Below are 13,972 nucleotides of genomic sequence, written 5' to 3'. Positions count from 1 at the left end.
TTCTTATTATTCAAAAAGTGAACTCCTATTCACCTGGAGGAAGCCTAAAAGACCATTAACTTGGTTTAAACGAGCTTCCAAAGAACATGGCATTCATGAAAGAGAAAAATAAAAGAACCAAAGGACTGTTAAAGTTCTGAGGAAGAAATTACTAAGAAATTGTAAAAAAAAGAACATTAAGTGATATTAAAATAATAATAATAAATAAATAAAACAATGCCGATTCGTTCCTACAGCATACAAAGACAGATACACCGTTTAAAAGAGATGACGCAATGTACACACCTTCACACCACCAAGAACCGAAAGCTACTGCAAAAAGCAGCATTGGCGCGACCTCGTACGAGTTTCTTACGCGTTTGGACTTGTTCATTCGTTCCTTCCTACATCAGTCAATTCATTAATTTAATTATGAAAGCCATTTGATGGTTGTAATGATGGTGATACACTATATATACAGTACATACGCAATTACACATGTACATACACACAAGTATTTTTATGTATGCATACTGTATATACACATATGTATTAACTCGCACACACACTCATACTCACACAGACTAACTAGAAAAAAATCACTGTTAATAACTCATTCTCGAATTGCCCCCCTTAAAAATCAAATTACCCCCCTGTGGGGCGTACGCCCCACGTTGGGAACCACTGGTTTATACCCTCCTTAGATGCTACCTGACCTGCTGAGTTCCTCCAGCATTTTATGTGCGTTACTCTGGATTTCCAGCGTCTGAAGAATTATGAGGGGCATAGATAGGGTAAATACAGGCAGGCTTCCCCCCCCCCCCGAAGTTGGGTGGGTCATGGGTTAGGGATGAAAGGTGAAAGGTTTAAGGGAAGCATGAAGGGAAACTTCTTCACAGAGCGTGGAAGGACCTCCCGTGCGTGCACGGGAACTTGATTCCTCGTTTGAGGGAAGTTTGGATAGGCACATGGATGGTAGGGATACCGAGGACTATCGTCCGGCAGCAGGTCGATTGGAGTAGGCAGATTAAATGGCGTGGCACGGACTAGAAGGGCTGTTTCTGTGCTGTAGTGTTTATGATTCTGTGATCCCTTTTCCCACTGAAGTTAGTGGAGATGAACTGTAGTGACCAGTACAAACTGAAGCGAACCCATACTGTCCTATCTTTTTGCGTCCTTACCTATAACAGTCAGCATCATATTTGGCATTCTTAGGGTGCATTTAGCTTCCAAGCCCGTCGTCTTCATTTCAAGTGTTCTTCTGAAGTGGTAATTCACAGTCGAGATTTGTGAAGTAGATGATTTTCCTATTGCTCTTGGAAAGCTGCCTGCAGTGCTTCCGCGTGACATGTGATTTGAGCGAGAATGAAGATGTCATTGTTGGGTTTAGACCATACTCTGCGGGCATGTTTGGTCTGCGGGCGGCTCCAGCGAGGAGCGGATCGATTTATTCAGTGAGGCGTTCAAGTAACCACCAGTCAGAAGTTGGTGAGGCGCTGCCAGTGTAGACGGCATCCTGAATGTGGACCAGCATTCGACTCTCTACGCAGAAGGGACCAGGACCAGGAACGTCACCGATCTTCAAGGGTTACTGTCGTTTTTTTTTGCTGCTACTGTTTGGAGACTGCACGCGCGAAGTAGGTTCATCAGTTTAATTGGTAAGCTAGCAATCTTCTGGTAAAGAGGGCGCCTTCGCAACGGGAAACGTATTTACAGCCTTCCAATTATCTCTGAAATGTTTACTGTTTATTTAGTTTTTTATAAAATCCGCTCTTGTTACTTGTCATGTTGAAAGTGTTGCTTTTAAAGTCTTATCAAATGGAACCAAGAGCATAATAACATATTTGGATTTAAGTAGTTTGTTAATTCATACAAGTTTACAGGAGTCAGTGCTTCCTAAGAACATCTTGGATACTTCTACAGTGATGTCTTTATAAAAATTTAACTGCATTAACCTGGATTATAATTTGTGATCAAACTGTTCTTTGTCCCTCAGTAAAGGCACTGGTTAAAGGTGTTCCTAAACAGTAAATTTCCTCGTGCCTTCCTCATTTCAGTTTATTGCTCATCTCAAGATATCTCCGAGTCGGGGCTCGGAACAGGGCTGTCATTATTGCTAGATGACAGTGGTGCCAATAAGACATTAAGAGGGAACTGATGATCCGGCTGGCAATGTTAGGACGGGGAGAGGAGACCCATGCACTCAAAGGGCACACCTAGCTGACTAATACCACAATCAGGAGAGACCGGTGAGGGGTATCTGAACTTACAATACTGAATGCTCATTGGGTGGTTGGGTGACCACAGAACAACTATAAAATAACGCATCCCTCCCCACCCTACCTTCTTATTCTGTTTTCTTCCTCCTTCCTCTCTGGTCTTGATGAAGGGCTTTGGCCCGACTTGAACCCTTGACTCTATTCCTTTTCATAGATGCTGCATGACTAGCTGTGTTCCGCCAGCATTGTGTGTGTTACTATAATATAACTTTATTTGATTAAATGAACAACGGGGTGAGAATACTTGGCGTTAAGAAAAGAGGGAATGGGGTGTCCCTCCATGCAGAGGTTGAAACAGAAGGCTATGAACCCGTTCTGAGGAAGCATGATCCATACTTGAGGTAGCCAGTAAAGTGAGACTCTGATGAAGTCATCTGAGGTATTTCCTCTGATTGGAGAAGGTGCCCTGCCAGCAGTCTTCTTGTGTGTGTTCTGAAGTGGTTAATGAGGCCACTGTGAGAAGTACAGTCTCTTCTACCAACTGGAGGATAGATTGTGAGTGGTCCTTCCCTTGCCCTGCATAGATACTACCGTTTGTACTTCTGCATGCTCCTGACACATGGAACTCAGGTTTGCAATGCTTCCTGATGGGCCAGAGATTCCCAGAAGTTAGTTCCCTTTCTTTAAAGAGGCTTTAAGCCCACACCTTTTCCTCTGCCTGCTTGACAACTACTTCCTGAGGAGGAGGAGGAGGAGGAGGAGGAGCTCAGAATAGAGAGTCTGTTAGAGTCTGCTGTGTTCCTCATCTGCTTTCTACAATCAACTGTGTGTGTAAGTGGTCTCAGTTCATACGTCCTTCAGGGATTTTGCAGACAAAATATTGGAGGTATCATTCCTCCATTGCTGTCTGTAGGTAGTCCAGAATCACACAGGAAGACAGGAATCACTGGAGATCCTAATCTTCAGACACCCTTTGGTCGATCGAGCCAAAGGCTGTACTGCTGGATTAAAGATGGTAGTGTATTTGATAATCTATTTCATTATCTATAGTACTGTGGTGTAAGGCACCCTAGATTTTTTATTTGGTTTCAGATGGTATGGCCTCCACAGAGCCCCAAACAGAACATCATTACGGACGGCAGAGATTACCTGGAGAGTTCTAAGCAAGTGAGACAGTCACAGTCGGTCAACAAGCTGTGGCAAGTTCTCCAAGATGCTTGGAACAACCGATCAGCTGATTTTCTTATAAAACCGCATTACAGCGTACTTAAGAAAACTGATGCAGTTTCAAAGGCAAAGGGTAGTCACACTAAATATTGATTCAATTTATTTTGTTTTACTGTTTACTGCTCTTTAAAGTAATTTTTTGATATTTATGAACTTTCCATTTCATTGTTTTTGGAAGTATCTTCACTTTACAGAATTTTTTTATATGTGCCTTTTATTCCGTACTGTATGTCTAACCAGGCAGCTGAATCTGCAATACAGGAAAATGGTCAACATTTTCCAGGATCTTATTTTGAATCTTTGTTGCCAGAAGTCCACATGATGCAGTTGGGACTTTTGTTTTGTGCATACTGAGTGCAAACTTATTTTCCTATGTGCCTCAGTGAACGCATTCACGTTAACTCAGAATTGGGGCAGACACAAGTAGTGGCATTGTTTTCAGACTGTTCCTCAATGACTGAAGTTCAGGTGCCCTTGGTTTGGGAGTGTGGTTTTCCCTGGCTGACCATCTTTTCATTAGCTCTGAAGTTTTGCTTCCACTCCCCTGCATGGTTTGTTGGATATGAGGTGCAGTTTTCAGGTGAGAAAGAGAGAAAATTGTTTGACTCTAGTCTTCACCGAGGTTGGTTCTTCTGTTGATCCATGCTGTTATCATGGCTTTGTGCTGCCATGGGAAAAATGTATGATTGAGATGAACTTCTGGTGGAAAGCTGGATTTGAGCAGGGTTTTGCACAATCCCTCCAGAGTGACGCAGTTAAAAGCTTTGGGAGGTTTGGAAAGGGACATGAATAAATCCTCTGCATTTTTCTTAGAGTTGTTGCATAGTGAAGGTCATGCCTGGTATGACTCTAGTCTAGACAGACAAAATTCACATTGCAGTTTGGGAGCAGGCTCTTCGCCCACAGTGGTTCAGAAGAACCCTGGCAGTACCTTTCTCTGAGGCAGATGGCAGAGAGACCCCTGTGTTCTGACCAGAGGTGTCTCTTTTTTTGAAGATGGTCACAATTATGGCATCACTGAAGACCCCTCATTGTGGATTAGAAGATAGATCTGTGTGGTTTCATTCAATGCAGGGTAGTTGCGCACCAGCGAGCAATAAAGAACAACTCAGAATTTGACCAGAATCTTGAATGAAAATTAAAAGTATAAAGAGCAGGACTGCAGAGTTACAGAATAAAATAATATTTAGTGCAACTGGGATCTGTGGATTATGTGAAGAACCATCAAGCAAAAAAAAAATCAGAAATGTTGAAATATATATTTCGTATTCATATATGAAACATACATCTGATTAAATTTATTTTTTCTTTCTCAACTTGCAGCAATGCCATTATGTTTACTTTATTTACTTTGTTGTGCAAGTCGTTATGTAGAATTTATGTTAATTTAAGTGTATGTTTGTCATGTACTGTGCTTTTTCTGCAGGAAGTTAATCTTTATGACACACAAAGTTGTGTACCTGTACGCCTATGACAATAAACTTGAATTTGAAAAGTGAAAGTGCCAAAGAAAAAGGCATTACAGAGAAAATATTACTTTATTATAAATTGTTCTCCTAAATTGTGAAACTCTACATTTTGTGAAATCTTAGCAGGAAGATGACAGAAGAATAAAATTGGGAGATACCAGAAGCAAGAATTGAGGCAATTTTCATTAAACTAAACAGCCGATTGTTTCTATCCCAATTTATGGTCCAAGGCTGTCTTGCAGCTGTCCCTGTCATTAGTACATACTCAAACAGGAATCATATATTTAGGCTCTCTTCAGGCACATTTCTGAAGCTGTTTAAAAAAATAACTGAACTTTATATTCAAATCTCTGAATAAAGGAAGCAACTGGGTTCATTAACATTCTTGAACAATTCCAAGTTTGAATGACACCAGACCAGTACGTTCAGAATATCAAAAGGACAGAAAATTGCTATGATTTCCCTGGCTGTTGTTTTAGTTTAAATGATTCTATCAACAGCATTTACATTTAACTTTTGTGTTGATTACTGTCATTTCTTGCACGATTCCTTTTGCAAGGAAGATTTGGTTTTATCTTCTCAAAATTGTATTTATATTTATAGACTTTTGTATGCATTTTTGAGTATCCTACTCTTTGATCAATGGAACATAATCTTTAAAGTTAATATGCACTTGTATATTTTAGCGGTTTTCATTTCTCCGGTACTAAATAGTCCACCTTCCAAAAATCTAAAGTTCACATGATTGTGGATGAGCAATGGCTATTGATTTAACAGGGGTTGCTATGGTCATGCTCTAGGTTACGTTACATAGATGTTCTGCAGCAGAGGAAGTTAGAAGCAAATGCTGACAGTTGGAATAATATCAACAGGGACAATTGGGCAAAGCAGACAAAATGCTGGAGGAACTCAGCAGGCCAGGCAGCATCTAGCATTTTGTGTGTGTTGCTTGGATTTCCAGCATCTGCAGATTTTCTCTTGTTTTTGAAGAGACAATTGAGCATTAATTTCAGTAATATCTGACAGGAAAATTCTCAATTCTAGCTTGTTTTAATTCTGAAACACCTTCTACTTTTGTCTTTTTCTAGCTTAAAATTTCTCTGTCAATGTGTCAAAAATATAGACATTTTAGAAAACAGGCTTGATAATGAAACAGTATTCCCTTGCAATGCACTTTTTCTTCTCATTTGCTCCTTTTTAAAACGTCTAATGTTTTCCTTGTTTATTGTGTGTGTGTGTGTGTGTGTGTGTGTGTGTGTGTGTGTGTGTGTGTGTGTGTGTGTGTGTGTGTGTGTGTGTGTGTGTGTGTGTGTGTGTGTGTGTGTGTGTGTGTGTGTGTGTGTGTTCTAACTGCTCAGTAATAAGAGAACACAAATCAATACAGCCCAGGAATGGGAACTTTGTCCCGCTGTGTCTTTGCTGAACACAATGCCACATTAAAATATGTCTCTTCTGCTCTGACAGCTGATTCCAGGCATCTGCTACTCTCTACTTCTCCACACCCCCACCCCATACTTCATCAGCTTAAATGGATGACATCTAGTATTTGACATTTTACTCAGAAAAAGGATTCGAGCATTCTACCCTCAAAGGATTCAATTCAAAGTACATTTATTATCAAACTATGTATAGATTTTCCAACCTTAAGATTTCTCTGCTTACAGGCAGCCACAAAGCAAGAAACCCAACAGAACCCAATTAAAACAAGCAAAACCCTATTATGCCTGTCATAATTTATAAAATTATTAAAACACATGCCCAAAAAACAAGGGATTCCAAAGGTGCTGCAAATCAACGCACACAAAATGATGAAGGAACTCAGCGAGTTAGGCACCATGGCACAACTCTACTATGCCTTAACAAATGAGGAATGAAGAATTAGGAGCAAAAAGAACAAAGACACTTCTCTTTCATTCACATTAAAAAAACTGCTGATGGGAAGCAAGAAACAGACCTGTCCTCTTTGCTGAGTCTGTATTGCAACATGATCATCCATTCCGTCAATCTGCATTCTCCCTCATACATCAGTCCAGCGATCATCACTTGGTCAAAAGCAGCACTGAGAAATGTTTTTCCAGAGGTCAAAACACCAAGCACCAAGCAGTGGAGAAGTCAAGAGTCAAAGCAGTTGTCAGCTTTTGGCTTTGGATATGCTGCATGCTGATCCTGTAGATCCTGGATCTATAGGAATGAGGAAGTTAAAGGTCTGAATCCGAGCTTGCTGAAGGCTGGAGGCTGAAATGGCTTGTCCTGGGTTTGGAGGTCTATGTGTGCATGGGTAGGAGGAAGGAACAGAGTTTGCTTTGCTGTTGTTGCTTTGTTGCTTGTTGTGTTCTCAGTTGTTCTGCTGAGCATCGTAGGCATGCTACGTTGGCGCCGGAATGTGCGTGGTGACACTTGCGGGCTGCCCCCAGCACATTCTCACGTGGGTTGGTTGTTAGCGCAAACAGCACATTTTCACTGTATGTTTCAATGTACACGTGATACATAAATGTGAATCTTGAATCTTGAATTTTAACTATGTTTTTCTGTGTCAGTAAATCCTGGTGTATGTGACCTAAAAGGAAGTACCTAGAGCAGTCATTAATGTTCACAGAGAAAAAGAATTTGATTACTGAGTGCTACATCTTGGGACTGAAGAGAGATCGATGGCATGCAGCTTCTGAGATTTACTAGAGTGTCATACCTCATAGGACCCAACACCAGTAATTATAGTGACGTTGGCAAAGTAGAGATTCTGCACACGTGATGCTTTTGTTCTCTAAACAAAGTAATTTCAGGAAAGTTTAGGCTTCACTGAAAGTAATGTTGTGCACATCCCGTCAGGCCTGATCAGTAATTTGGAAAACGCTGTCCTCTGGCAGCTCATCATAGACTTTGCGATTGGAAGGAAAGTTAGTTGAGACAGCCCACTAAGGAAGAATCTTTGTTGGTGAATACTGATATGCTGTTGTTAATATTTTTTCCTGAATTTCACTCGCGCATATGAATGAAATGCAAAGGCAAACTTGACTCTGATCATTTATGTTACAAATTGTAAGGGAGCTTTTCCTCTCAGTAGAAACCATTTGTTCTACAAAAAAGCCTCTGCCATTGAGCTCATGGTCAATGAATCCACGGGCTGGAGGGCTCAGGCTCTTCCAAAGAATCTCCTCCGATTCCTTGAAGAATTGAAAGCGCACTTGACAAATTACATTAAGTCAGAACAAACAGTGTTTCATGTTATTAAGACAGGCATGTTATGCAAATCTGCACACAGTACAGAGCATCTGTTCGAGAAAAGGAGTGGGAGCTGGTTTTAGGAAATTCTTGCGCACATCATTGGTATTGGTTTATTATTGTCACATATGACAAGGTGCAGTCAAAGCTCATTCTGCACACGCTTCATGCAAATCAAATCATTACACGGTGTATTTAGGTCTAATAAGGCAGAACGATAACAATGCAGAATATGTTGTAAAGGATACAGAGAAAGTGCAGTGTAGGTAAATAAAGTGCAAGATCATAATAAATTAGATAGTGAGGTCATGAGTCAATCTAATGGTAGAAGAGGTTCATTTTAGAGTCTGATGAAAATTCTATAGAAGCTATTCTATGGTGGTGTATGCCTTCTGGTTTCTGCATCTTCTGCCTGATGGAAGAGAGGGAAAAGGAGGATGTCTGGGGTAGGTGGGGTCTTTGATTATGCCGGCTGCTGTTGAGCCAGTGACAATTATAGACACCCACACAGTGTTGCTCAGTGAATGCTGTTCATCAGTACATGTTACCAATAAAGCCTTTATTAACACAAACTATCCTGAAATCACCTAAGTGCTAAAGAGTGGAAGATTAACAAGCAAGGCTAAAGCCATGTTCGCTAATAGCATATTGAAAGGAGGAAGATTTCTTGTAGCTAAACAAAGCCCTGGAGAACTACAGTGTACTCAGAATATATCTGGGAAATTTGTCATAGTAATGATTTAACAGTTTTTCATATTTTCATATTTCATAACAACAGAAGGGGATTATTTAGGTTATTGATCCAAATAATGTGCTATTTTATAATCCCTCATTCTTCCCACATTTCCATCGATTCCACCACCCATTGCTGCACTTGGAGCAATTTACAGTGGCCTATTGGCCAATCAAGCTGCAAACCATTGCGACGTGGGAGCAATGGAATACCCGGGAAATCCAGAGCAACACATACAAAATGCTGGATGGACTCAGAAGGTCAGGCAGCATCTATGGTAATGGGAAAGCAGTTGGTGCTTCAGTCTGAGACTCTTCTTCAGGACAAGGGGAATCCCACCTGGTTGCAAGGTGAATGTGTTCACTCCATACAGCCAGCACTGAAGTCAGGATTGAACCTGGGTTGCAGACGTTGTGATGCTGTTGAGTTATAGCTGCACCACTGCACTCCAATCTGGTAGACTCACACTATTTTGTTACCACGACTCAAGCAAGTTGCCAACATTAATGGATCAGGTTAGAAAAATAAAATTAAGTTTAATTTTAATTTAAAATTAAATTAAATTGGAGGCCGGTGACTAGTGGTGTGCCTCAGGGATCTGTACTGGGTCCAATGTTGTTTGTCATATACATTAATGATCTGGATGATGGGGTGGTAAATTGGATTAGTAAGTATGCAGATGATACTAAGGTAGGTGGCATTGTGGATAATGAAGTAGGCTTTCAAAGTTTGCAGAGAGATTTAGGCCAGTTAGAAGAGTGGGCTGAATGATGGCAGATGGAGTTTAATGCTGATAAGTGTGAGGTGCTACATTTTGGTAGGAATAATCCAAATAGGACATACATGGTAAATGGTAGGGATTGAAGAATGCAGTAGAACAGAGTGATCTAGGAATAATGGTGCATAGTTCCCTGAAGGTGGAATCTCATGTGGATAGGGTGGTGAAGAAAGCTTTTGGTATGTTGGCCTTTGTAAATCAGAGCATTGAGTATAGGAGATGGGATGTAATGTTAAGATTGTACAAGGCATTGGCAAGGCCGAATTTGGAGTATTGTGTACAGCTCTGGTCTCCAAATTATAGGAAAGATGTCAACAAAATAGAGAGAGTACAGAGAAGATTTACTAGAATGTTACCTGGGTTTCAGCACCTAAGTTACAGGGAAAGATTGAACAAGTTAGGTCTTTATTCTTTGGAGCGTAGGAGGTTGAGGGGGGACTTGATAGAGGCATTTAAAATTATGAGGGGGATACATAGAGTTGACGTGGATAGGCTTTTTCCATTGAGAGTAGGGGAGATTCAATGAAGAGGACATGAGTTGAGAGTTAGGGGGCAAAAGTTTAGGGGTAACACGAGGGGGAATTTATATACTCAGAGAGTGGTAGCTGTGTGGAACGAGCTTCCAGTGGAAGTGGTAGAGGCAGGTTCGGTATTGTCATTTAAAGTAAAATTGGATAGGTACGTGGACAGGAAAGGAATGGAGGGTTATGGGCTGGGTGCGGGTCAGTGGGACTAGGTGAGAGTAAGCGTTCGGCATGGACTAGAAGGGGCAAAAGTGGGCAAAAGGGGAAAAACAGGCCCCTAGATGGCCTGTTTCCATGCTGTAATTGTTATATGGTTACATTTAAAGCAAGATAATTCTGCATTACATTGGAAGAAGGCAAGCACATTTAACAATTCTTTGAGTGAGGTCACTGCTTGTACACCAGTCAGCTGTGGTTCGAAACTGCGGATGTTGTGAGGTGCATCTTCTCTTCGACTTTGGCGTGTGAGCGTGCAGGCGCAGTGTCTGAGACATGCTAAGCTGAAAGCAGCTGATGTTTATGGTTCAACCCATTAAAGGAGAGATTGCAAATATTGTGCTCAATTTTTTTCTGCACTGCTCAATTGTGCTCAGTTCTTTTCTACAAAATGTTAGATGGTGATTTGACTGAGAGTTCTTAGAGTTTGAAAACAATTTTAGGGTATAGAAAAATATTTGCCAATGGTAGGGAAATTAACCACAAAATTTACATTAACCACATTAGCCAGGCTAATGGAAAAATAGCACAAATAGTCGCTAGGCAGAACTCTTCCAGAAAAATACAGTACTTCTCATCACACTGATGGCATTAAATCTAAAATCAATCATTTTTTGCTAAACATTTGCTAAGTTTGTGAATCCAAGGCAAATGGAAGGAGCTAAGATACAGATTAACCACATGCCCATTGAACAGAAGAGCAGGCATGATTGGCTAAAAGCTTCTGTTCCTAACATTCCTGTCCCACAGCGTAATTTCAGCCCTAAAAGGCAATCGTTGACTGTTAACATCAGGGATTTTATTGCAGCTTAAGCCAATTTTTTTAACTAGAGATTTTTTGGGGAAAAAAAGGTCAAATCCGCCAATTATAAATCCAAATACCATAACTAACTCCATAAATTTTACTCTTCACTAATTGTGAGGATTTCACTTCAGATCTCGACAGCAGGGCTTCAGTAGAGTAAGTAGAGCAAAGACAGTGGCAAGTATATAGAGCTGTAAAATGCTATCATTAATAAGGATATTATGAGGCAAGTGGAGTCACAATGCTGAAATCTGGAGCATCAGACAGCGTTTTGGATTAACTCAGTGGGATGAGCAGCATGCTGATAATCTGTTGATAACCAATGGAAGCTCCTGCCCTTCCCATTCAAAGGTATTCAGTTCGTCCTATCCATCTCTTTGTCACCTTCCCGACAACTTAAAACCAACTTGTTTTTTCACTTTCCCATTTCTGGTGGCGGGTCTCAGACCTGAACATGTTAGCTTTCTTTTGGTTTTCACAGATGCTGCTTAACCCCCTGAGTATTTCGAGCATCTGCTATCTTTGTTTCAGATTCTTTTCATAAAATGCACAGTTTTTGATTTTCAGTAAATCTAAAGGGCAAACGACAAAGAGCTTGAATGAGAAAAGTAATTGGGAGTAATTGAAGGAGGAAAGTGAACAAAGTGGAAAGGTTGAATCAGAGATATGAATTGCTGAAGACCAGCGATATAACAATGAAAATGAAGGATGGACAGGGAGCCAGAATTGTAAAGTGTTTGGAGGCTTCAGAAGGTTGTAAGGGGAAGCGAGGGGGCAAAGTCATGGGAGATTCTGAATAAAAAGATGTGTGTTTGAGAAGTGGCAGATGGAGTTCAACCCAGATAAGTGTGAAGTGGTTCATTTTGGTAGGTCAAATATAATGGCAGAATACAATATTAATGGTAAAACACTTGGCAGTGTGGAGGATCAGAGGGATATTGGGGTCCAAGTCCATAGGACGCTCAAGGCAGCTGCGCAGGTTGACTCTGTGGTTAAGAAGGCGTATGGTGTATTGGTCTTCATCAATCGTGGAATTGAATTTAGGAGCTGAGAGGTAATGTTGCAGTTATATAGGACCCTGGTCAGACCCCACTTGGAGTACTGTGCTCAGTTCTGCCTCACCACAGGAAAGATATGGAAGCCATAGAAAGGGTACAGAGGAGATGTACAAGGATGTTGCCTGGATTGGGGAGCATGCCTTATGAAAACAGTTTGAGTGAACTTGGCCTTTTCTCCTTGGAGCGACGGAGAATGGGAGGTGACCTGATAGAGGTGTATAAGATGATGAGAGGCATTGATCGTGTGGAGAGTCAGAGGCTTTTTCCCAGGGCTGAAATGGTTGCCACAAGAGGACAAAGGTTTAAGGTGCTGGGGAATCGGTACAGAAGAGATGTCAGGGGTAAGTTTTTTACTCAGAGTGGTGAGTGCGTGGAATGGGCTGCTGGCAACAGTGGTCGAGGCGGATATGATAGGGTCTTTTAACAGGCTTTTAGATGGGTACATGGAGCTTAGTAAAATAGAGGGCTATAGGTAAGCCTGGTAATTTCTAAGGTAGGGACATATTCGGCACAACTTTGTGGGCCGAAGGGCCTGTGTTGTGCTGTAGGTTTTCTATGTTTCTATGTTTTAAATGAGGTGCTGCTGATGGACATTGGTTTCCAGTCCAGCAAAGTCAGGTGTAATATATGCATTCCACATTGGGTCATAATTGAAACTGGGTGTAGTTAAAAGGACTTTATAGTTGGAATATGTGGTGACACTTGTGGGGTGCCCCAGCATATCCATAGGTGTGTTGGTTGTTAATGCAAAGAAGATGTTTCATTGTATGTTTCAATGTCTTCTTTTTGTGCCCTTAGTTCATAGTGGAGCGTACAGTAGGCCATTGATGACCTCTCATCTCCATTGGCCAAAGACGATGGTACGGTTGGAGTTCATCAATGTTTCTGTAATCCATTGTATCCACTGTACAGGGCATTGGCCTGTACAGCTTCACCAGAGCCCTGCTGGTTGGCCTGACCCACTTCCACCTCCCATGACGGGGACATAGGGTTGGACTTTCAATGTACATGTGAGAAATAAATCTGAGTTTGAAACTGTAATGTATTTTGACTTTCCATAAAAAACTTTATTTTTGTTTTAGGTGACTTACTGTTTAAGAATGACGCAGATCAAAAATGACTCAGTAACTCACTTTGGTGAGGTGCCTCCCCCTCTTTTGCCTGAAGATCCGTTCATTTCTAAACTGTCCTGGGAAGCTGATGTGATTGCTGCGTTTTATTTAATTGTCATAGGTAAGACATTGTGTGCTTCTTTACTTTTTGAGGCAATATTGTCATTAAAATGCATGCATATATTTAGCTAAATGTATTTCTGTCTGAATTAGTTTATTCAGTGAAAGGTTATAGGAATAGTAATATGCATTAAACTTTCATATTTATTCCTTAAAACTGTTGGTACAATTGAGATGCTGATCAATACCAATGAATATTGCTACCGTGTTGGAACGTACAGCCCAACAGTCCTGATGAAATATGTAGATGTAATTCCTCTTATCTCCAGATAAGAGCAGGGCATCTAATAGTCTGAAGAATTCACCAAACTACAGGAGGAGGCTCAGTTATTCAGAACAGAGGCTGATAGATTTCTGAATTGTCAGAGGAATCCAGACACACACCAATAAAGCAGGAAAAGAGTAAGATAAAAGATTATCCAGGATCTCATTGCATGATGGAGCAGATGTGGAGGGATGAATGGCCTTCCCCTGATCTTATTTATCTATCATTTTACGTTTATAAGCCAAAGT

General features: G+C 40.9%; 1 protein-coding gene across 1 annotated transcript in view; it reads left to right on the top strand.

Moving 5' to 3' along the window:
• Positions 1 to 1,392: 1,392 nt before the first annotated feature.
• opn5 (opsin 5) overlaps positions 1,393 to 13,972 on the top strand; it is a 79,787-nt gene continuing 67,207 nt past the window's right edge. The window contains exons 1-2 of the mRNA XM_073057254.1: positions 1,393 to 1,637; positions 13,310 to 13,460. Coding sequence (XP_072913355.1) covers positions 13,328 to 13,460 — 133 coding nt within the window. The 5' untranslated portion in view covers positions 1,393 to 1,637; positions 13,310 to 13,327. The remainder of the gene's footprint in view (positions 1,638 to 13,309; positions 13,461 to 13,972) is intronic.

The sequence above is a fragment of the Hemitrygon akajei genome, chromosome 9 (assembly GCF_048418815.1).
Source record: "Hemitrygon akajei chromosome 9, sHemAka1.3, whole genome shotgun sequence".
NCBI lineage: Eukaryota > Metazoa > Chordata > Chondrichthyes > Myliobatiformes > Dasyatidae > Hemitrygon > Hemitrygon akajei.
The sequence above is the reverse complement of the archived record's forward strand: the minus strand, read 5'-3'. Positions and strand labels throughout refer to the sequence as shown.